At 41.0% G+C, this 23,635-nt stretch overlaps 1 protein-coding gene across 2 annotated transcripts in view; it reads right to left on the reverse strand.

Annotated features, from left to right (window-relative positions):
• Positions 1–885: 885 nt before the first annotated feature.
• Positions 886–23,635, reverse strand: part of SAR1B (secretion associated Ras related GTPase 1B) — a 301,257-nt gene continuing 278,507 nt past the window's right edge. For both annotated transcript variants that reach the window (XM_073620798.1, XM_073620799.1), the window contains exons 6-7: positions 9,919–10,050; positions 886–1,139 (exon numbers count right to left, since the gene is read on the reverse strand). In XM_073620798.1, coding sequence (XP_073476899.1) covers positions 1,023–1,139; positions 9,919–10,050 — 249 coding nt within the window. In that variant the 3' untranslated portion in view covers positions 886–1,022. The remainder of the gene's footprint in view (positions 1,140–9,918; positions 10,051–23,635) is intronic.

Raw genomic sequence — 23,635 nt, forward strand, 5'->3', positions numbered from 1 at the left:
AAAGTAGGTGCCCTCTACACTACTAATTGGCAAATTAATGACATGTTTATACACTATATATTGTGGCATTTATGTATATGGCATTTGTAGTGAACAAGGCCTGCAAGGCTGAAACGTGTTTACATCTGCTGTCTGTGTCTTTTATGGATAATCAATACATTTTAAAGATTTTAAAGAGCAAGCAAGGAGTTGCAGGCCATTTTTTCTCATGATTGCACTGTTCACTGTGGTTTACTTGTTCTATGTTCCTTTATTTTTTTATTTTTTTAATATTTTTATTTATTTTATTTATTTCAGGTACTTATATATCGCCGTCAATTTACGCAGCGCTTTACATATACATTGTACATTCACATCAGTCCCTACCCTCAAGGAGCTTACAATCTAAGGTCCCTAACTCACATTCATACATACTAGGGACAATTTAGACAGGATCCAATTAACCTACCAGCATTTATTTTGAGTGTGGGAGGAAACCGGAGTACCCGGAGGAAACCCAGGGAGAACATGCAAACTCCAGGCAGGTAGTGTCGTGGTTAAGATTCAAACCAGCGACCCTTCTTACTGCTAGGCGAAAGTGCTACCTACTACACCACTGTGCCACACCATTTTCAATTTATTCTAACTTTGAAAATCAGACTTTAAACAAAAAGGCATGGGGTACAATTTTATCTCCATTCCTTCTTAAATTAAGGTCCAAGATACCCTGTTTTTCTGCCTCAGTGTCATGGGTCAGGTAATAACTGCTATGCTACCGCTTTAATATACTGACCTGAACTGGTGCTAACAAATGCATTTATGGTGTTCAACACTATAGAAAGAGAATGGTATTTATTTAAGCTAGTCACATTGCATCTGGTAGATGTGTACAAACTCAATAAAACATTGTTATTAAAATAAAATAGTACTTTATTGCAATTTAATCATATCTTCTTGAAATGGCATTGATGCATAGGAATTTCTTTCAAGCTATAAAATCTTAATTCAATTTTTTTTAAAAAGAGAATGAAGCACATTTTTTGTCAATCAATATACTGCGATAGCCAGCGAAATCCTTCCCCGTAGCCTTGTCTCTTCAATATGCTGCACATAAACAGTTCAATAGGTCTGGTATTTAGCTGCTTCTGTGGTACCTTCCCCTAAGAATGAGAACATTCCATTTAACACTGTACAAATGTATTAAATAATGATATAATAATTGCTCATAGGTAATCTTTGCAGACTTTTTCATGGTGGTTTTTTTATTAAATGTATGTATGTATATATATATATATATATATATATATATATATATATATATATATACACACACACACACAATATGTACTTTGTTAATGCACCCTCATTAAGACAACATGCTTTTGAGTATTAAGGTGCACTGCATTCAATTCTTTTTAAATGGGCTGGCAGCATACTTTAACACAGAAAATCCTACCCAACCATTTTTTTTTAACCACTTCAGCCCCGGAAGGATTTACCCCCTTCCTTGACCAGAGCACTTTTTACAATTTGGCATTGCGTCGCTTTAACTGCTAATTGCGTGGTCATGCAATGCTGTACCCAAACTAAATTTGCGTCCTTTCCTTCCCACAAATAGAGCTTTCTTTTGATGGTATTTGATCACCTCTGCCGTTTTTTTTTTTTGCGCTATAAATGGAAAAAGACCGAAAATTTTGAAAAAAATGATATTTTCTACTTTTTGTTATAAAAAAAATCCAATAAACTCAATTTTAGTCATACACTTAGGCCAAAATGTATTCGGCCACATGTCTTTGGTAAAAAAAATTGTCAATAAGTGTATATTTATTGGTTTGCGCAAAAGTTATAGCGCCTACAAACTAGGGTACATTTTCTGGAATTTACACAGCCTTTAATTTATGACTGCCTATGTCATTTCTTGAGGTGCTAAATTGGCAGGGCAGTACAAAACCCCCACGAATGACCCCATTTTGGAAAGTAGACACCCCAGGGAAATTGCTGAGAGGCATGTTGAGCCCATTGAATATTAATTTTTTTTGTCCCAAGTGATTGAATAATGACAAAAAAAAAATAAATTTACAAAAAGTTGTTACTAAATGATATATTGCTCACACAGGCCATGGGCATATGTGGAATTACACCCCAAAATACATTTAGCTGCTTCTCATGAGTATGGGGATACCACATGTGTGGGACTTTTTGGGAGCCTAGCCACGTACGGGGCCCCGAAAACAAGCACTGCCTTCAGGATTTCTAATTTTGATGAATTTTGAATTTCACTCCTCACTACCTATCACAGTTTTGAAGGCCATAAAATGCCAAGATGGCACAACCCCCCCCCCCCCCCAAATGACCCCATTTTGGAAAGTAGACACCCCAAGCTATTTGCTGAGAGGCATGTTGAGTCCATGGAATATTTTATATTTTGACACAAGTTGCGGGAAAGTGACAACATTTTTTTTTTTTTTGCACAAAGTTGTCACTAAATGATATATTGCTCACACAGGCCATGGGCATATGTGGAATTGCACCCCAAAATACATTTAGCTGCTTCTCCTGAGTATGGGGATACCACATGTGTGGGACTTTTTAGGAGCCTAGCCGTGTACGGGGCCCCGAAAACCAAGCACCGCCTTCAGGATTTCTAAGGGCGTAAAGTTTTGATTTCACTCCTCACTACCTATCACAGTTTTGAAGGCCATAAAATGCCAAGATAGCACAACCCCCCCCCCCCCCCAAATGACCCCATTTTGGAAAGTAGACACCCCAAGCTATTTGCCTCTCAGCAAATAGCTTGGGTGCCTACTTTCCAAAATGGGGTCATTTGGGGGGGGGGGGGGGGTTTGAACTGTCCTTGCATTTTATGCACAACATTTAGAAGCTTATGTCACACATCACCCACTCTTCTAACCACTTGAAGACAAAGCCCTTTCTGACACTTTTGGTTTACATAAAATTTTTTTTTTTTGCAAGAAAATTACTTTGAACCCCCAAACATTATATATATTTTTTTAAGCAAATGCCCTACAGATTAAAATGGTGGGTGTTTAATTTTTTTTTTTTCACACAGTATTTGCGCAGCGATTTTTCAAATGCATTTTTTTGGGAAAAAACACACTTTTTAAAATTTTAATGCACTAAAACACACTATATTGCCCAAATGTTTGATGAAATAAAAAAGATGATCTTAGGCCGAGTACATGGATAACAAACATGACATGCTTTAAAATTGCGCACAAACATGCAGTGGCGACAAACTAAATACATTTTTAAAAGCCTTTAAAAGCCTTTACAGGTTACCACTTTAGATTTACAGAGGAGGTCTACTGCTAAAATTACTGCCCTCGATCTGATGTTCACGGTGACACCTCACATGCATGGTGCAATTGCTGTTTACATTTGACGCCAGACCGACGCTTGCATTCGCCTTTGCGCGAGAGCAGGGGGGGACAGGGGTGCTTTTTTTTTTTTTTTTTTATTATTATTTTTTTGCTTTTTTATCTTATTTTTAAACTGTTCCTTTCATTTTTATTTTTTTTAATCATTTTTATTGTTATCTCAGGGAATGTAAATATCCCCTATGATAGCAATAGGTAGTGACAGGTACTCTTTTTTGAAAAACCTGGGGTCTATTAGACCCTAGATCTCTCCTCTGCCCTCAAAGCATCTGACCACACCAAGATCGGTGTGATAAAATGCTTTCCCAATTTCCCAATGGCGCTGTTTACATCCGGCGAAATCTAAGTCATGAAATGCTCATAGCTTCCGGTTTCTTAGGCCATAGAGATGTTTGGAGCCACTCTGGTCTCTGATCACCTCTATGGTCAGCTGGCTGAATCACTGGCTGCATTCTCAGGTTCTCTGTTGGGACAGGAGAGCCAGAGAAAAACATGGAAGACGGTGGGGGGGGGGGATGCCCTCCCACTGCTTGTAAAAGCAGTCTAGAGGCTAATTAGCTGCTAGGATTGCTTTTACATGAAAGCTGACTGCTGGCTGAAAAGAATGATACCAAGATGATACCTAAACCTGCAGGCATCATTCTGGTATAACCACTCAAAGTCCAGCAACATACCAGTACGTTGCTGGTCCTTGTTGGGCATATATTGTAAACTTAATTTTCATGCAGCCTGTGGGCTGAACGAAAAAAAGAGATTGATCGGTGGGTATGCCCACCATTAGAATACCTCCCTTCATCCACCCACTTCTAATGATGGGCATATATGCACCGTATATATATGCAGAAGCATGGGGGCATCCTCCTGCAGAAGTTAGGAGCAAATCGCTCCTCCGCCCTCTGCTGCCCCCACGCTTTGGCATATATGCTGAACTATGTAACTGTGGTGGTGAAATCACCTCCGACAGCGCTGGAGTCACGGCTTTATGTATCGTGGGAGCAAACGCTGTTGCTGTCAAGATAAATAAATCCGTGCTGCAACTGAATGGCGTACCTGCTAAGCAAATGATGGTTAACAATAAAACAAAGTAACATTACAGTATAACAGGAAGACTTACCATACCTGCAAAGCAAATAAAAAAAAAACATAGTAAAAAAATAAAACATTTAACGCAACCTGTGCCTAAAATATATATATGCCGAAGCATGGGGGCATCCTCCCACAAAAGGCAGGAGCAAATCGCTCCTCCACCCACTGCTGCCCCCACGCTTCGGCATATATTTTGAAGTATGTAACTGTGGTGGTGAAATCACCTCCGACAGCGCTGGAGTCACGGCTTTATGTATCGTGGGAGCAAACGCTGTTGCTGTCAAGATAAATAAATCCGCTCTGCAGCTGAATGGCGTACCTGAAAACAAAAAAATGGTTACCAACAAAACACAGTAAAACAGTAAAGTATAAAAAAATTGCATATCTGAAAAGCAAACATGGTAAAACATAATAACAATAAAACATTGCAGAATAGAATACAGTAAAAAAGAGCAGAACAATAGAGAGAGAATAGAGAGAGAGAGAACAATAAAACGACAACTATTTTTGTTTTTTTATTCTATTTTTTTTTGTGTTTTTATTTTTTTTAATTTTTTTTTTTTTTACACTTTTTTTTAGTAACTTTAACTTTTTTGTAACTGGTACCAGGTTTGGGTCTCTCAAAATGCGATGGCATCTTGGGAGACCCTGCGAAAGTGTGTCCTAGTCTGTGCAATGCTGTACCCTACGCTAAAACTCAACTAGTGTATGGTAGTGTTCAAAACATTCACCAATGCATAGACCAGGATTGTCAGGACAGGAGGGACAATAATAACGGGTGTCACGCCTAAATCCGCGCTTGCTACAGACACGACATCTTCTTTGGGGGGTTCGTTGGGTAGGGGTACTGGAGAGGACATAAGGAAAATGCCTGTCATGCAGCCGGCTTACTGCATTTGGTTGGGGAAGGTGAGGTGGAGCACCGTCTGGAAACAGAAGAGCTCTGATGATCTCTTCCTGGAATTTAAGGAAGGATCCAGTCCATCCTGAAGCTCTGTATAGCACATGAGCGTTCAGCAAAGCCAATTGAAATAAATAAACAGACACTTTTTTGTACCAGCATCTGGCCTTACGGTCAACTAGGTACGGCGCCAACAACTGGTCGTTGAGGTCCACCCCTCCCATATTTTGGTTATATTTGTGGACACAGAGGGGTTTCTCCACAACACCAGTCGCCGTAGTAATTTGGGCCGTCGTGTCTGCATGAAGGGAGGTAAGAACGAAAACATTCTTATTGTCCCTCCACTTCATAAGCGAGCAAATTATTACACTGCAAGCAGGCTCTCTCCCCCAGCCTAAGACGGGACTCTACAAGCCGCTGGGGAAAGCCCCGGCGATTAGGTCGCACGGTGCCACATGCTCCAATCTGATGATCAAAAAGGTGACTAAAAAGTGGGCGCTCGTGTAATAATTGTCCACGTACAAGTGGTACCCCTTTCCGAATAAGGGTGACACCAAGTCCCACACTATCTTGCCAGCGCTTCCTATGTAGTCAGGGCAGTTTTTCGGCTCTACGTGACTATCTTTGCGCTCGTAAACCATAAAACTACATGTATAGCCTGTGGCCCTGTCACAGAACTTATACATCTTGACCCCGTATCTGGCACGCTTGCTGGGAAGGTACTGTTTGAAGTACAAGCGGCCAGAAAATTTAATCAGGAACTCATCAACGCAGACAACTTGATGGGGAGTAAACAAGTCTGCAAAACATTGGTTGAAGTGGTTTACGAGGGGCCGAATTTTGTAGAGCCGATCGTATCCAGGGTCTCCACGAGGACGACAGAGTTCATTGTCATTGAAGTGCATGAACCGCAAAATCTGCTCGTATCGTGCCCTGGCCATGGAAGCAGAGAACACGGGCATATGGTAAATTGGGTCAGTGAACCAATATGACCGCAACTCACTCTTTTTATTTATGCCCATGTTGAGGGAAAGGCCCAGAAAGATCTTAAATTCGGAGACCGTAATTGGTCTCCAATCTCTGGCAAGGGAGGACTGGGGATTAGCGGCGATGTATTGACCAGCGTATAAATTGCTTTGGTCCACAATAGATCTATAGAGATCTTCGGTGAAAAACAGCGAATAAAAATCCAGTGGCGTAAAATCAACTGTTTCCACCTGAATTCCGGGTTGGCCAGTGAATGGGGGAAGTACGGGTGCTGCAGAAGTGGTGGGCTCCCAATTCGGATTGGCGAATGCAGTAGGAAGGGCACTATGGGCTCGACGGGCCTGTGTTCGTCTTCTTGGTGGCAGCGGGACACTACTAGTGCTTGCCACCTCGCCAGCTTGAACTTCACTTATGGGACTCGCCACATCACCACGTCATACTGCAGTGCTGGATATACGACCAGGGTGTACTAGGCCGCTGGTGCTTGCCAGTTCACCAGAAGGAATAGTGGCGCTAGTACTTCTCTGCTCCATATGAGGGACCTGTGGTTCTTGCACTTCAAGGACAGAAGAAGATTGGGGTCTGGTACGCCTGACCTTAGCAGGGACCATAACTCAGTCGTCAGAGCTATCTGTCATGGAGCCGCTGTCCTCTACAGGTTCGTATTCTGAGCCTGAATCTGACAGATGAGTGACTTCCTCTTCACTATCTGTCATGCTCAGAAATGTGTAGGCCTCTTCACTAGTGTACCTTCGATTTGCCATTTTGGGCTCTAAATTTAGGGGTACACTAGTGAGACTCACAGGCAAAAAAGCTCCTGACTGTTAGCGACTGATTCAAAACGCTACCAAAAAACTGTTAGCGATCGCAGGGATCAGGCCTGACTCTGCGAACGCTGCAGTTATGTGTGCTTAGTGTTTTGTAAGTGTCAGTGATCGATCGATACTGCACTTGGGTGGGCTGGGCAGGGCTGGGCCGCTGGGCAAAACGCAGGTGCTAGCAGGTATCTGGGCTGATCCCGCTAACACTGCGTTTATGGGAACCCTACTGCTGGGGAGTATAGATCTGATCGGATCAGATATCGATCCGTTCAGATACTATAGCACTAAGGGAGGTGTATGCTGCGTGCGTGGGTGTTAGCGGTACTGGCACTAACCTGACGCTGCCTGGGGCGACGCAGACCTTATCTGACCCTAAAAACGTAACTTATATCACCACCAGGCAATTAGGGGGTTAAACCTTTATAAGGTAATAAACGGCGGGTGCCCTAAAACTATAATAAACTATAAAACTATAAAAAACAAACTAACTAACCAGCGTCACCCGTAACACTTATACGGTGATTGCTGGTGAAAGGGTTAACTAGGGGGCAATCAAGGGGTTAAAACCTTTATGCGATAGTATATGGGGGTCCCTGTCGCTATAAAAAACTGACAGCGAACCTATATACTTACCTCCCTAACTAGCGTCACCTGTGTCACTAAAACAGCGATCAGAAAAATGATCGCTTAGTGACACTGGCGACGGGGGGTGATCAGGGGGTTAACCTTTATTAGGGGGGGTTAGAGGGGTACCCTGGACCTAAAAGGGGGTACCCCAGACCTAAAGGGGGCTAACCCTAACTGCCCTAACACTTATAACTGTCACAAACTGACACCAATGCAAAAAAAAAAAACTGCTATTGGTGTCAGTGTGACAAGGGGTACACGGGGGGTGATGGGGGGTGAAAAGTGTGCCTGGCGTGTTCTACTGGAAGTGTAGTGTTGGTGTAACTTACATTGATGTCTTCTCTCCTCGGCGCCGGAACGAAAAGACCGGCTCGAGGAGGGATGACATCACTTCCTCTCCCTCTCTTTACATTACAGAGGCAGAGGAAGGATTTTCATTTGCCAGGAGCGATCGGGAGGGGTGGCCACGAATGGATGGCCTCCCCCTCACCTCTCATTGCCCGCGAACAAATGCCAGCCACCTCTGGCACCGGGGGGGGTCCGATCGGACCCCCCACCTGCGGGAGGCAGATCACGTACAGGTACCTGATTCTGCCTGCCCGTGCCATTCTGCCGACGTACATCGGCGTGAGGCGGTCGGCAAGTGGTTAATGCAGCACATAGCACATGCAGCAGAGTAGGTGTGTGGTGCTCTACTTCAATGTTTCTCCAGTCCTCAAGTACCCCCAACAGGTCCTGTTTTCAGGATTTTCCTCCTATGAAACGGCTGTGGTAATCACTAAGGCAGTGAAACTGATCAAATCACCTGTACAAAATAATGGAGAGCCTGAAAACATGACCTGTTGGGGGGTATTGAGAACTGGCGTTGAGGAACATTGCTCTACTGTAACAGTGGGACTGAGTGCCATTCAAAATTAATGGCATCACACCATTACCTAAGGCACTAATCTGAATGGGCCCCTTCTTGTAACCATTTTCCTTTTAACAGGGCAGTCTATGTGTATTGTGCAATAATCAATGGCTAAATTAACTCAGTGAATCAAGTCTAATTGGCTCCATGGAGCTCTGCATTTTGCATGTAGTCACTATAGGTTGCAGTACCTTTTCTAAATAATTGAAAATGTCTTTAATGCTACTAGCAAAGTGTGTAGCCAGCTTTTCCTGTCATCGACATGTGTTTGTTTAATATCCATGTACTAGAACAGCACAATGGCTATGCATTATTTACTTTTATGTAAGTGCGATATAAGGTGGTGTCATTAAATGTTCATCAACAAAATATTTCCTGGGTGGCTTATCTTGTAATAGATTTTCTCATTGCAGCCTTTCAGCAACTGGCCAGAGGAGAATGTGGCATATATACAGCAGACAGATGGGGATGGCACAGCCTGTAGTCCATCAAGTCTATAGGGAATTATGTCATTTGGTTAAAAATCCTCTCTCCCCCATCTATCTTCCTCTCCCTCCTTCTCTCTCCCTCTTCCTCCCCCCTCTTTCTCCCTCTTCCTCCCTCTCCCCTCTTTCTCCCTCCCCCTCCCCCCTCTTTCTCCCTCCCCCTCCCCCCTCTTTCTCCCTCTTCCTCCCCCCTCTTCCCCCCTCTTCCTCCCCCCTCTTCCCCCCTCTTCCTCCCCCCTCTTCCCCCCTCTTTCTCCCTCTTCCTCTCCCTTCTCTATCTATATCTCCCCACCTCCCTCTCTCTCTCTTCCCCTCCCTCTCTCTCGCTCTCCCTCTCCCCCCTCTCTCTTCCCCTCCCCCCTCTTTCTCCCCCCCCCTCTCTCTCACTGTAATCCCTCTCCCCCTCTTTCTCTCACCCCTTCTCCCCTTCTCCCCTCTTTATCACCCCCCCCCTCCCCCATCTCCCCCATCTCCCTCCCTCTCCCCCGCTCTCTCCACCTCCCCCCCTCTCTCTCCCTCTCTCCCTTTCCCCTTCTCTCCTTTTAAAAGTCTGTTATTCAGAGTTCCTGATTTATTTAAACGTATCTAATATTTAATATTTGAATTGCTACTACAGCAGCAGTGTAATGTTAATGTAAGTAAATTCTCTAATATTTCATAATTTTCCACAACATTTTGCTCTAGCTTTGACAGGATAACATTTTAAAAATTACAGGGTCAATACCTTCCCTGTGGCATGCCCATAAAGTCCAAAAGTGTGCAGTAGCCTTTCTTCACTGATGGCCTCTGGTCTGTCAATCTTGTTGCCAAGCAGCAGTACTGGAACATTGCCAATGGTTTCATCAGCAAGTAGTGCCTAAAATACAAAGAATAATACACGTTAAACTAGTTTATCAATACTTTGGTATGTTCAACCTTTTATTTTAATTTTCCAGACATAAAATAATCCTTTTATTTCACCTGCTTTCATTAATGTTAATTTTACACCTTTGAATTGTGGTGTATTTTTTCACCTAATGTGTTTTCTATTCAATTCAGTGGAGATGCACCAAAACGAATGTCAATGCATGTTGCAGTTAGTTTTAACACCCACTGTGATGTGCTTTCCAGTGGTAATCAATACATGTCATGCTGGCAAGTCAACATACTGCAACATGTCAAACAAACAGTAAGCATCATAATTCAAATTCAAAAGTTGCACTCACATTTAGTGAAATGTTCAAACGCTGGTAGTTAACTGAGAACCAATAGGGGCTCTCAGGAGCTGTGTGGACTGCAGTAGAATGGTGGATCATCTGGGGTTACCACCGAATTGATGCACTTTTAAAAGTACTTTTACTTGCATTTTGATGAGTTTTCTTCAATAGAAAATGCATTTTTTAAAATACAATAGTGTATTCCAGCCTTGTATTTTATCCATATTTGCATGGCAAAACTGACATGTAAGAGTGACAAGGCTGGGTTCTTTGCCTAATTAGAATAGTTTGCATATAAATGTGGAGAAAAGCATATACCAGGGGTAGGCAACCTCGGCACTCCAGCTGTGGTAAAACTACAAATCCCATCATGCCTCTGCCTCAGGAGTCATGCCTGTGATTGTCATGGTCTTGCAAAGTCTCATGGGAATTGTAGTTTCACCACAGCTGGAGGGCTGAGGTTACCTACCCCTGGCATATAACATTGCCTTGAAATAGTATTGATACCCCTTGGAAATTTTCCACATTTTGTCATGTTTCAGCCAAAAACGTAAATGTATTTTATTGGGATTTTCTCTGATAGATCAACATGAAGTGGCACATAATTGTGAAGTGGAAGGAAAATGAAAAATGGTTTTCAATTTCTTTTACAAATAAATATCGGAAAAGTGTGGCGTGCATTTGTATTTTGCCCTTACTCTGATACCCCTAACTAAAATCTAGTGGAACCAATTGCCTTCAGAAGTCTGTGTGTAATTTAATCTCAGTATAAATACAGCTGTTCTGTGAAGCCCTCGGGTTTGTTAGAGAACCTTTGTGAACAAACAGCACCATGAAGGCCAAGGAACACACCAGACAGGTCAAAGATACATTTGTGGAGAAGTTTAAAGCAGGGTTAGGTTATAAAAAAAAATATTTCAAGCTTTGAACATCTCACGGAGCACTGTTTAATCCATCATTCAAAAATGTAAAGACTACTGCAAACCTACCAGGACATGACCGTCTACCTAAACTGAAAGGCCGGGCAAGGAGAGCATTAATCAGAGAAGCAGCCAAGAGGCCCATGGTAACTCTGGAGGCGCTACAGAGATCCACAGCTCAGGTGGGAGAATCTGTCCACAGGACAACTATTAGCCGTGCCCATCCACAAATCTGGCCATTATGGAGAAGTGGCAAGAAGAAAGCCATTGTTGAGATAAAGCCATAAGAAGTCCCATTTGCAGTTTGCAAGAAGCCATACAGCAAACATGCGAAAGAAGGTGCTATGATCAGATGAAACCAAAATGGAACTTTTTGGCATAAAAGCAAAACGCTATGTGTGGTGGAAAATGCACACTGCACATCATCCTGAATACACCATTCCCACCGTGAAACATGGTGGTGGCAGCAGCATTGTGTTCTGGGGATCCTTTTTTCAGCAGGGACAAGGAAGCGTGTGTCAGGTCACCTTGAGGCTAGGTGACAGATGCACTCTCTAGGAGTCAGAAGTGCACCGCTGAGGTAGTGGACCCTAGGACTGACTGCTGCGGATTGAACCCTGGGAGGTTCAGGAAGTAGGTCTACTGGATCACTGACACAGATCCCACTGGGAGCTAGAGCATAGATTCCCCAGGGCGCGGAGTCTAAGAGCCAGCAGGTGTTCACCAGAGCCTCTAGTGGTGAGGATAGACTGCGCTGCAGTCTGCCTCCAGGTCGCGGCCCCCAGGGTCTCACAGCTCACACTCACAATAGACTACAGGAGAAGAGGAAGGAGGCAGCAGGCTGGAACAACAAGGAAAGTAAGGGACAAGCCAAGGTCGGGGCCACAAGCAGACAAGGACAATAGAGTTCACGCCAAGGTTCAGGGTCACAGGCAAACAGGGATGGTCGGGGACACTCCAAAGGTCAGGGTCATGAGCAGACAGGAATAGTTAAGAACAGGCCAAAGTCGGTAACTGGAATCAGACGTAGGAAACACAGCAAGTACACACGGAGGCTAACACACAATGGTTGATCAGCACTGCTGGCTTGCAGTGCACAGGTTAATATAGCGTTCCCTGATAGGAGCTGGGGTGGAGCCATGCTAGAGGAGAGTTTACAAAAGCAGTCAAGTGAGGGTCAGTTGGTCTCTAGAGATGAACACATGGAGACAGGTAAGCTGACAGACAACTCTATTGCATAACCATGACAGCGTGTCAGAGCTGATGGGAAGATGGATGGAGCCAAATACAGGGCAATCTTAGAAGAAAACCTGTTAGTCTGCAAAAGACTTGAGACTGGGGCAGAGGTTCACCTTCCAGCAGGACAATTACCCTAAGCATACAGCCAGAGCTACAATGGAATGGTTTAGATCAAAGCATATTCATTTGTTAGAATGGCTCAAAGTCCAGACCTAAATCCAATTGAGAATCTGTGGCAACACTTGAAAATTGCTGTTCACAGATGCTCTCCACATCCAATCTGACAGAGCTTGAGCTATTTTGCAAAGAAGAATGGGCAAAAATGTCACTCTCTAGATGTACAAAGCTGGTAGAGACATCCCCAAAAAGACTCGCTGTAATTGTAGCGAAAGGTGGCTCTACAAAGTATTGACTCAGGGGGCAGAGTACAGATGCACGCCACACTTTTTACATATTTATTTGTAAAAGATGTTAAAAACCATTTATCATTTTCCTTCCACTTCACAATTATGTGCCACTTTGTGTTAGTCTATCACATAAAATTCCAATAAAATACATTTACATTTTTGGTTGTAAAATGACAGTGTGGAAAATTTCAAGGGGTATGAATACTTTTTAGAGCACTGTATGAATGCACATGAAATAAAAAATACTGCAATTAAAATGCGAAATACTATTAAATGAACTGTTTAATGGTTTATGTGTTTTCTTTATTTATTATAGTCAGGACAAAAACATACAATATTTAAAGCAGTTTTTTGGTAGGTAAATATGAAATAATTCCTCTAAAAAATTTGCTTGTACAAACATAACTAGCAGGGGGAATGATCTTTTTCATGTTTGCCGGACTCTTATGCCCTGCACACACGATTGGAATTTCCAACAGAAAAAGTCCGATGGGAGCTTTTCATTGTATATTCCGACCGTGTGTATACCCCATCGGACTTTTTACGTCGAAAATTCAGACGGACTTAGATAGAGAACATGTTCTATATTTCTTTTCATACATCAGGGGACACAGAGCCATAGTGATTACTATGTGGTTTACAGGCCACCTTCAGGTGATGGACACTGGCACGCCCTAAATTAAAAAGTGCACTCCCTATATAACCCCTAGATGCAGACAAGCAAAGAAAGTATTTCCACCGCTCAGGCTGACACTGACCCAGGTGTAAGTAGAAGTTTCAGAGCAGAAGAGCTCCAGGTGCTGGCTGAATGCTAGGCAAAGCAGGCTTGAATGGAGGAGAAGATTTGGATGCCGCACACTGGATGTAGTCAAAAAACTTCACTTTATTGAAAAAATGGGATCATCAAAACAACAAGACTGTCATGCAGAAAGTACAGGTAAGCTGACGCATTTCGCACTCAGTGCTTACTCATAGCTAACAAATATTAAAAAGACAAACTCTTATATAGCTCAATGGAGTATCACATGATTGCCCAATTAGATGGTCATTGAGTCTCAGCTAGAAGCCAATTTAATGAGGTCTCGGCATCTGCTGGCTATTTGGTGTGTTAACTGATTGAGAAATGTTTGCAATGTGACCTGAAATAATGCGTGATATGCCCGCGGTTGATAACAAGGTACATATAGGGCCCTATGATAATAAAAATAAACTGTGGGATTCAAAGACATAAAATCACGCTGATAAAGGTTGCCCTGATCTGGTCAAATGGCAGTGATATATGCAGGGTCCCAGTAGACTGACTTGTAACGTAGTGATTCTAAATGATGAGCCTGGCCGAGAGCAGGGTATGTGTAGAATTTCAGGAATGAAGCAGCGGTGTTCAAAGTAATAGAACGCCGCTAGTCTGTGTCACACTAAATGTCTAGATGGAATTATAGTGATGGTAATAAAGTTGGTAGAGGTCTCGGCCAGTCACCCAAGTTTAAGGGATCACAAAAAGGGACAAATGAAAAACAAGTAAGATACTATAGGCTGGGATACGAAGACATAAAATCACGCTGATCAGGGTAGCCCTGATCTGGTCAAATGGCAGTGATATATGCAGGGTCCCAGTAGACTGACTTGTAGCGTAGTGATTCTAAATGTTAAAATATGTTAGTTTGTGATCCGTCTCGGGTGGCTCATATAAAAGCATGTCTCAGTATATGTGTGTCAGCAAATGCCAAGACCTCCAAACAAAACATATTGGAATAATACATCTTATGAATCCACTAATACAATACTCATATATTAACACCGGCAAGTGAAACAGATGAAAACAGGCATATAATGATCAACGTGAATCCAATCTATGAAGACGATGAGAAGAAATGTTATAATGCTGCATTCTAAAGAGAAACAACTACATATTCATATTGCAACATTACACTCACAAAATAAGCACTAAACACAAACGATACAATGTATGTCAGTTTATGTGCATATAAATAAGTTTAATATATCTGAATTATGATCCCAAGGTGTCCAAAAAAATATGTATATGGACAACAGGGTGTACAAAATGTGAACAAATAAAAATAAATAAATGAATAAAATAAAATAAGGTAAAAAAGTGTGAAAACATAATGCGTAAAAACCTAATATATATATCAGGTGTTTCCTACACAACTAGAACGATGTATAGGACAATGAAAGTTTCCATATATATCTATGTAATGAAAAATAAGCTGGAATAAAAGTAATAATAATGAAATAAAATTGTGAACCTCATGATACAAATCATGAATAATTATCAAAAGAAAACGATAAAAAAGGTAGATATAATAACACAGAAATGTGTAGAAAACGAAATAGAATAAAACTATTTATCTCAATATTGTCGCGATATGCATCCTCAGATAAAATTAACTTGTACTTTGGTCAGGTATATAAAACACCCGAACATGATGGATATCGCGAAACAATAAAAGATATTGTATATTGCTATTATTAATATGACCTTTTGCATACATCTATTGTTGTATATAACCAGGTGAACTGCGCTAGCAACTATGTATAAATAAGATATACCACATCAGAATAGACTAAAAAACACAAATAGTGAATATAAAGGTGTCGCAAATAGTGAATATAAAGGTGTCAAAGAACTGGACATGCACCCTGCGCAACACACCCAATTTTGTGTGAGAGTGCGCAGGAGTGCACTACCAGAACCACAAGACCTTCAATATAATAAATGTGATAAATCAATTCTTGTGCATAATGCTGCACAATGGCAAAAAATGACAACGGGAGCGTAAAAAAGTGCACTCTCTGGGTGCAAACCTTCACTGCAATAGAAATCAATTGATGTGTATATTAAACAGGTGTGAACTATAAAAAGACAAAAATAACGGTTGACATAACACTAGTGTAAGGAAGAGAAATAAGACAAATATACTCTCAAAAAATTCACAATCAAAAAATGACTATGGAGCGATCCCCTCAGGAAATGCCAGGTGGGATAGTGGAATCATGAAATGTCAGCAATAACCAAATTGCAAACAGAGAAAACGTAACTAATGGTTAAAACCCCTTCATGGGAGAAGCAATAGGCGGACTTCCAGCTTTTTCATCCTTGTGATCAAACAGGGCTGATGGTATAACAATGTTGAAATTGCTTGGAAGAAACCACAAAGCTCGCGTTCCACCAAAAGAGAAAGGAGAAGCATATAGCATAAAACCTTAGGATATCAGGGGTCACCTGCGCATATATGCGCTACTCACAGGACCGGTATGCAGAGCAGGCATTCAGATATTTGGTCGGTTCGCCGCTCTCCAGCGTGCGTTCCACCAACGCCAGGAAGTGATGTCACTGGTAGCAAATCAGGCAGACGTGGACAGGATGTTGCGTCGACGCGTTTCGCCCCTCCCCCAGGGCATTATCAAAGACTTAACATCCTGCTCACGTAGAAACTCATTTATATTATGCTCAGTGAGTGACAGCCATTTACGGCCAATGGGTGAAAATCACCCATTCCTTCCTCTCTCATCATATCCTGTTTGCAATCGAAACTTTAATCAGTGGTCGGAGACAAACATCTCAAATAAACAGATAAATGCTTGTAACATCTCCATAGAGAAACGATTTTATACACTCACTATATTCCACAAAAACAAAGTATGTGCTACATCAGGATATCTAGACAGATGAAAAATCCTATACAGTATATATTGAATGTCTGATTCTCTAATAATATTCAACAATAAAAACAATTATTTAATACATTATACAATAAGTAAAAAAATATAAAATAATAAAAAAATATATTATAAAAAATATAATGAAGTTAGGATAAAAATATATATGTATAGAAAAACACATACATATAAATAATAAATATAGATAATATATAGTCACTAATTCCTTAGATATAACTCTATGCTTTGCTGATTGCTAGACCTCACACTCATAAATATGACATGGAAAAATCACAACAGATAATCAAAATTCATAATTATTAATGGCAATATGCACGGGCAAAAAACACAAATTAAATAAAAAGAAATGGAACAAATATAAAAAAAATATATATATATAAAAATGAAAAAATGAAAAATAAATAAAAAAATAATAAAAAAATTTTATTAAAAATTTATAAATAAATAAAATGAAATGAAAATAAAAATAAAAATAAAAATATAAAAATAAAAATAAAAATAAAAATAAAATAAAAATAAAGGCTTCAGCTAGCACATAATGTTATAGACCCCCCCAGGAAGGTATGCACCTTTCTAGATAGTGTTGGGTTCTACAGTTGTGGTAGGTGTGGAATGTGCAGGACATCTAAATTTCGCAAACGGAAAACCACTCATTTTAGTTCCCTGGTAGATGGTAGATCTTATGCAATCAAAAAATTCATAACCTGCAGCACAACACATGTTACCTACCTTTTGTCTTGTCCTTGTAATCTTCAATACGTAGGAAGAACCACCAGACAATTAGGCATAAGACTTAATGAACATGTAAATAGGATTAAGAAGGGGTATAAGTTTCATGGTCTTTCCAATCATTTTAGGCTTTTCCACAATCAAGATCCCAGCCTACTCACCTTCTGTGGGATTGACAGGGTTTAAGAACACTGGCGAGGTTCCAACCTTAGGCAAAACATTTCACAAAATGAAACCCAGTGGATACATAGATTACGCACATTGAACCCCCTGGGCCTGAATATTGAGCTAGACCTTAATTGTTTTTTATCTAATTGGTAGTGTTCAGAAAAGTATCTCCCATTCTATATAGTAGTTTATTTTTATTTTTATTTTATTTTATTTATTTTTATTTTTATATTTATATTTATTTTTATTTTTATTTTCATTTTATTTATTTATACATTTTTAATAAAATTTTTTTATTATTTTTTTATTTATTTTTCATTTTTTCATTTTTATATATTTTTTATATATATTTTTTTTTTATATTTGTTCCATTTCTTTTTATTTAATTTGTGTTTTTTGCCCGTGCATATTGCCATTAATAATTATGAATTTTGATTATCTGTTGTGATTTTTCCATGTCATATTTATGAGTGTGAGGTCTAGCAATCAGCAAAGCATAGAGTTATATCTAAGGAATTTGTGACTATATATTATCTATATTTATTATTTATATGTATGTGTTTTTCTATACATATATATATTTTTATCCTAACTTCATTATATTTTTTATAATATATTTTTTTATTATTTTATATTTTTTTACTTATTGTATAATGTATTAAATAATTGTTTTTATTGTTGAATATTATTAGAGAATCAGACATTCAATATATACTGTATAGGATTTTTCATCTGTCTAGATATCCTGATGTAGCACATACTTTGTTTTTGTGGAATATAGTGAGTGTATAAAATCGTTTCTCTATGGAGATGTTACAAGCATTTATCTGTTTATTTGAGATGTTTGTCTCCGACCACTGATTAAAGTTTCGATTGCAAACAGGATATGATGAGAGAGGAAGGAATGGGTGATTTTCACCCATTGGCCGTAAATGGCTGTCACTCACTGAGCATAATATAAATGAGTTTCTACGTGAGCAGGATGTTAAGTCTTTGATAATGCCCTGGGGGAGGGGCGAAACGCGTCGACGCAACATCCTGTCCACGTCTGCCTGATTTGCTACCAGTGACATCACTTCCTGGCGTTGGTGGAATGCACGCTGGAGAGCGGCGAACCGACCAAATATCTGAATGCCTGCTCTGCATACCGGTCCCGTGAGTAGCGCATATATGCGCAGGTGACCCCTGATATCCTAAGGTTTTATGCTATATGCTTCTCCTTTCTCTTTTGGTGGAACGCGAGCTTTGTGGTTTCTTCCAAGCAATTTCAACATTGTTATACCATCAGCCCTGTTTGATCACAAGGATGAAAAAGCTGGAAGTCCGCCTATTGCTTCTCCCATGAATGGGGTTTTAACCATTAGTTACGTTTTCTCTGTTTGCAATTTGGTTATTGCTGACATTTCATGATTCCACTATCCCACCTGGCATTTCCTGAGGGGATCGCTCCATAGTCATTTTTTGATTGTGAATTTTTTGAGAGTATATTTGTCTTATTTCTCTTCCTTACACTAGTGTTATGTCAACCGTTATTTTTGTCTTTTTATAGTTCACACCTGTTTAATATGCACATCAATTGATTTCTATTGCAGTGAAGGTTTGCACCCAGGGAGTGCACTTTTGTACGCTCCCGTTGTCATTTTTTGTCATTGTGCAGCATTATGCACAAGAATTGATTTATCACATTTATTATATTGAAGGTCTTGTGGTTCTGGTAGTGCACTCCTGCGCACTCTCACACAAAATTGGGTGTGTTGCGCAGGGTGCATGTCCAGTTCTTTGACACCTTTATATTCACTATTTGCGACACCTTTATATTCACTATTTGTGTTTTTTAGTCTATTCTGATGTGGTATATCTTATTTATACATAGTTGCTAGCGCAGTTCACCTGGTTATATATCACTAAAGTACAGTACTTTCATTCTGCAGCTGCAACAAAGTTCTCTTCTTCTCTAGTTTTTGAGATCACATATTATATTTATTTGCGAGCGCTGTATTGTATGATTTTATATTTATACATCTATTGGCCATGGTTCCCTGGGAATTCCTGCTCTGCCATAGTTACTATACTGAGTATGCAGAGTAGGGGAACTTGTCGGGCATATATACCAATCAAGGTGGTAAATATTATATATTCATGTATAAGATTGGATATGTTTGTACATAGGCCCCAATGGTCAATAGATGGAAAAAACTCCTATTTTGGCACCATCTGACCGGAACACAAAACAAGAGGAAATAGAAAATGGCTGACAAAACGTGAAAATGTAAAAAATGAACATGAAATGTTCTTTATAAGGACTCATGATAGTGTAGGTGTTATGACCATGTTCAAACAGTATAGGAAAGAGCCAAGCGAGTTAATTCCCCCTCCACCAACCTCTGAAATACATCAAGATCTTTGCCCCTGGATGCCACTGGGTAAAAGTCAGATTTAGATCTGATTATTAGTTTTTTCTGTGAATCAGTGGGATCCATGGGGGGTGGATCCGATTCATCTGCCAGTGTTATTACATCTTGCAGTGCACACACTTCATTAAAAGAGATAGGTGAAGGGGGAGACTCACCTGATTCGCCAAGGTTCCCTGGAACGTCCTCTTCTCTAGAACCACCAAAGTGTTTCTTTAGTGTTAATAAGCGAGAAAACCTGTTAACGTCCAAAATAGTGTGAAATAGATCAAAATGTCTATTAGGGCTAAAATTAAGGCCTTTTGATAGAAGGTTGATCTCCTCTTCATTTAAAAGTCTCTTTGAGATATTAAATACGGTGAAACTCATTTCTTCATTTTGCCTCTCAAGCTGTAATGTGAGTTGTTTGGAGTTCTTGTGTCTCCTACCGCCCCTTCTTGTTTTTTTATGGACGATTTTTTCCTCTTGGTGTAACCCGACCTGCAAGGGTTTCCAGCGTTGGTGTGGTTGTTGCTTTATCAGCGTGATTTTATGTCTTTGAATCCCACAGTTTATTTTTATTATCATAGGGCCCTATATGTACCTTGTTATCAACCGCGGGCATATCACGCATTATTTCAGGTCACATTGCTCTATATTTCACTTGTATTATTCCGGCTTATCATAGAGAGCTTCATCCACTTCACCGGCATATTATAGAGAGTCTCATCATATTTATATATTTTGTTCACATATAGTTTCATTACATTCACTCTTCACATTTACTTTGCACGTTGTCTGAATATTTTTATCAATATATTTTCTCTCTTTTTAATGAGAAATATTTTTTACACATTTTTTCCTTTCACTTAATAGTCACCCCCTTTTTTTGATACTTATCACCTTTCATATATACACGTTATAGAAGTACATTCATTATTATATACACGTTTATTGATATGATTCACTATATATATATATACACACATATATATTTTTTGCCTACACATGTACATATACACATCTTTTTTCACATTCTTTGTCATCTATTTACATGTCACGGTTTTGAAAACATTTCTCAATCAGTTAACACACCAAATAGCCAGCAGATGCCGAGACCTCATTAAATTGGCTTCTAGCTGAGACTCAATGACCATCTAATTGGGCAATCATGTGATACTCCATTGAGCTATATAAGAGTTTGTCTTTTTAATATTTGTTAGCTATGAGTAAGCACTCAGTCCTGAGTGCGAAACGCGTCAGCTTACCTGTACTTTCTGCATGACAGTCTTGTTGTTTTGATGATCCCATTTTTTCAATAAAGTGAAGTTTTTTGACTACATCCAGTGTGCGGCATCCAAATCTTCTCCTCCATTCAACCCTATATAACCCCTCCCACTGGTGGGAGTGACTCATTTTTTTCGCCAGTGTCTAAGGTGTTGGTCACGAGTAAAGATGTGCTGTGCTGAGCTCCACTGGAGCAATCCTTGCTGGGGCCAGCTATGCTGACCGGATCCATTCAAAGTGTCTTTTTTTGGGCCAAATTGAATGGTACCTGGGCCTCATTTTCGAAAAAGCAAGGTTTTGCCTGTGAATGCTTCTCTTTTTAGAGAGCTGGACCCTGGGATCCAGTATTTTTGGTAGTAAGGCCGTAAAGTTTTACTGGCAGGGTGATTTTGCAGGTCCAGGATAGCAGGTTCCCTCTAGGGTCCCCAGCTCCTGAAGGTTTAACGGAACCCACCGTGAAGGGTGAAGATTGGGTCTGTTTACCACAGAAAACCCTTCGGTGGGGAAAGGTAAGTGGAGTTTTCTAAGAAATCCCTTTGTATTTTCTTATAAATGTCTCCTTTAAGAAATAATGTTGTCATGCCTATGTGTCACCACTGGGGGCTGTATTGAGCACTCACCGCCTCACGCTGAGAGAGCATGCTGTGTCAGGGAAGCTGAGATGCTTCTTCCTCCAGGAAGACAACGGGACCTCTGGTAAGCTTGGGGGGGTTCTTCTCCCCACCAATCGCCCCCCTGTGCTGATTGTCTTCCCCCTCTCCTTGGGGGAAAAAGCGCTTTAGGTTTAAAAAAAAAAAAAAAAAAACTGGTGCGATCAGCACGCTGCTAGGCGGCTTACAAGACCCCCCCTGCGCCATGCTGCTTCATCCCATTGGGTCCTAGGGATCGGGAGCACGCCGCTCGCATGGGAAATGCTTCTTTTTGAAAAAAAAAATAATAATAATGGGGAAGCCGTGGCTAACGTGGGGGGGCGGGGCTAAGCGGTGTTGGGGTCCTCAGACATCCAAACACGAGGAGGCATGGTTTAACCAGTTGACGACCGCCTCACGCAGATATACGTCTGCAGAATGGCACGGGCAGGCAAAATCGCGTACCTGCGGTCGCCTTTGGTCTGGCAGGGATCAGAGATGAGGAGGAGGCCACCCGATCGTGGCCCCCCCTCGCGATCGCTCCCAGCCAATGAGGATCTTCCCCTGCCTCTGTGTAGTACACACAGGCAGAGGATGTGATGTCATCTCTCCTCGGCTCGGCAGTTTCCGTTCCGGCGCCGAGGAGAGAAGACATCTGAGTGAGTGCACAAACACACACACACACACACACACACACACACAGTAGAACATGCCAGGCACACATAACACCCCCGATCGCCCCCCGATCACCCCCCGATCACCCCTCCCCGTCACACTGACACCAAGCAGTTTTTTTTTTTTTTCTGATTACTGCATGGTGTCAGTTTGTGACATTTAGAAGTGGTAGGGCAGTTAGTATTAGCCCCCTTTAGGTCTAGGGTACCCCCCTAATAAAGTTTTAACCCCTTGATCACCCCCCATCACCAGTGTCGCTAAGCGATCATTTTTCTGATCGCTGTATTAGTGTCACTGGTGACGCTAGTTAGGGACGTAAATATTTAGGTTCGCCGTCAGCGTTTTATAGCGACAGGGACCCCCATATACTAAAATATAAAAAAGCGCACCAGCCTAGTGCATTAACTTTTAAAACATTTATTTGATAAAAAATAGTAAAGGAAATAACTCACAGGCGATTGGTGGAGGGGGCACAACATAAAATCGCACCGGTATACAGTCTGCGATTTGGAATGAGCGGGACCTTCCAGGGGTCGTGGAGGAACGCACAGACGCTGCAATCCGCTAACGCGTTTCGAGGGGAATGTCCCCTCTTCCTCAGAGCTATGCAGTGCAACCTCCCTCAGCGAACCTCACTTATAAATGCCTGCAAGCCAATAAGACAGGGGTGGGGTGCGGGGCTCCTCCCCCTTAAGAACTCCCTCCCTCCTAAGTCCTCTGATCAGGCATACCCTATACGCACAAGTGCATATGCAGACGTATGCACACACCATATGTACATGTGCATGCATACACACACACACACATATATACACACAAAAGCAGCTGGTAAATAACTAATTGCTAAATGAAATAGGAAGTGAACAGCAATGTACTGTGCATACGGACTGAAGGGCAACATGTGGTATCTAGACATAGCAGATATACATCACAGTAAACATAACCAGTTGTACTGCCAAATAAAAATGACAGTAAACATTGCACATCGTAATGGGTGAGAGTCACACTTCAAAACATCATACTTCACATCTCAGATGTACACAGTGAATGGGCGTGTATATGTACTTACACTTAGTATTGTGGGGGTCAGTGCCTGTAA

The sequence above is a fragment of the Aquarana catesbeiana genome, linkage group LG03, assembly GCF_042186555.1.
Source record: "Aquarana catesbeiana isolate 2022-GZ linkage group LG03, ASM4218655v1, whole genome shotgun sequence".
NCBI lineage: Eukaryota > Metazoa > Chordata > Amphibia > Anura > Ranidae > Aquarana > Aquarana catesbeiana.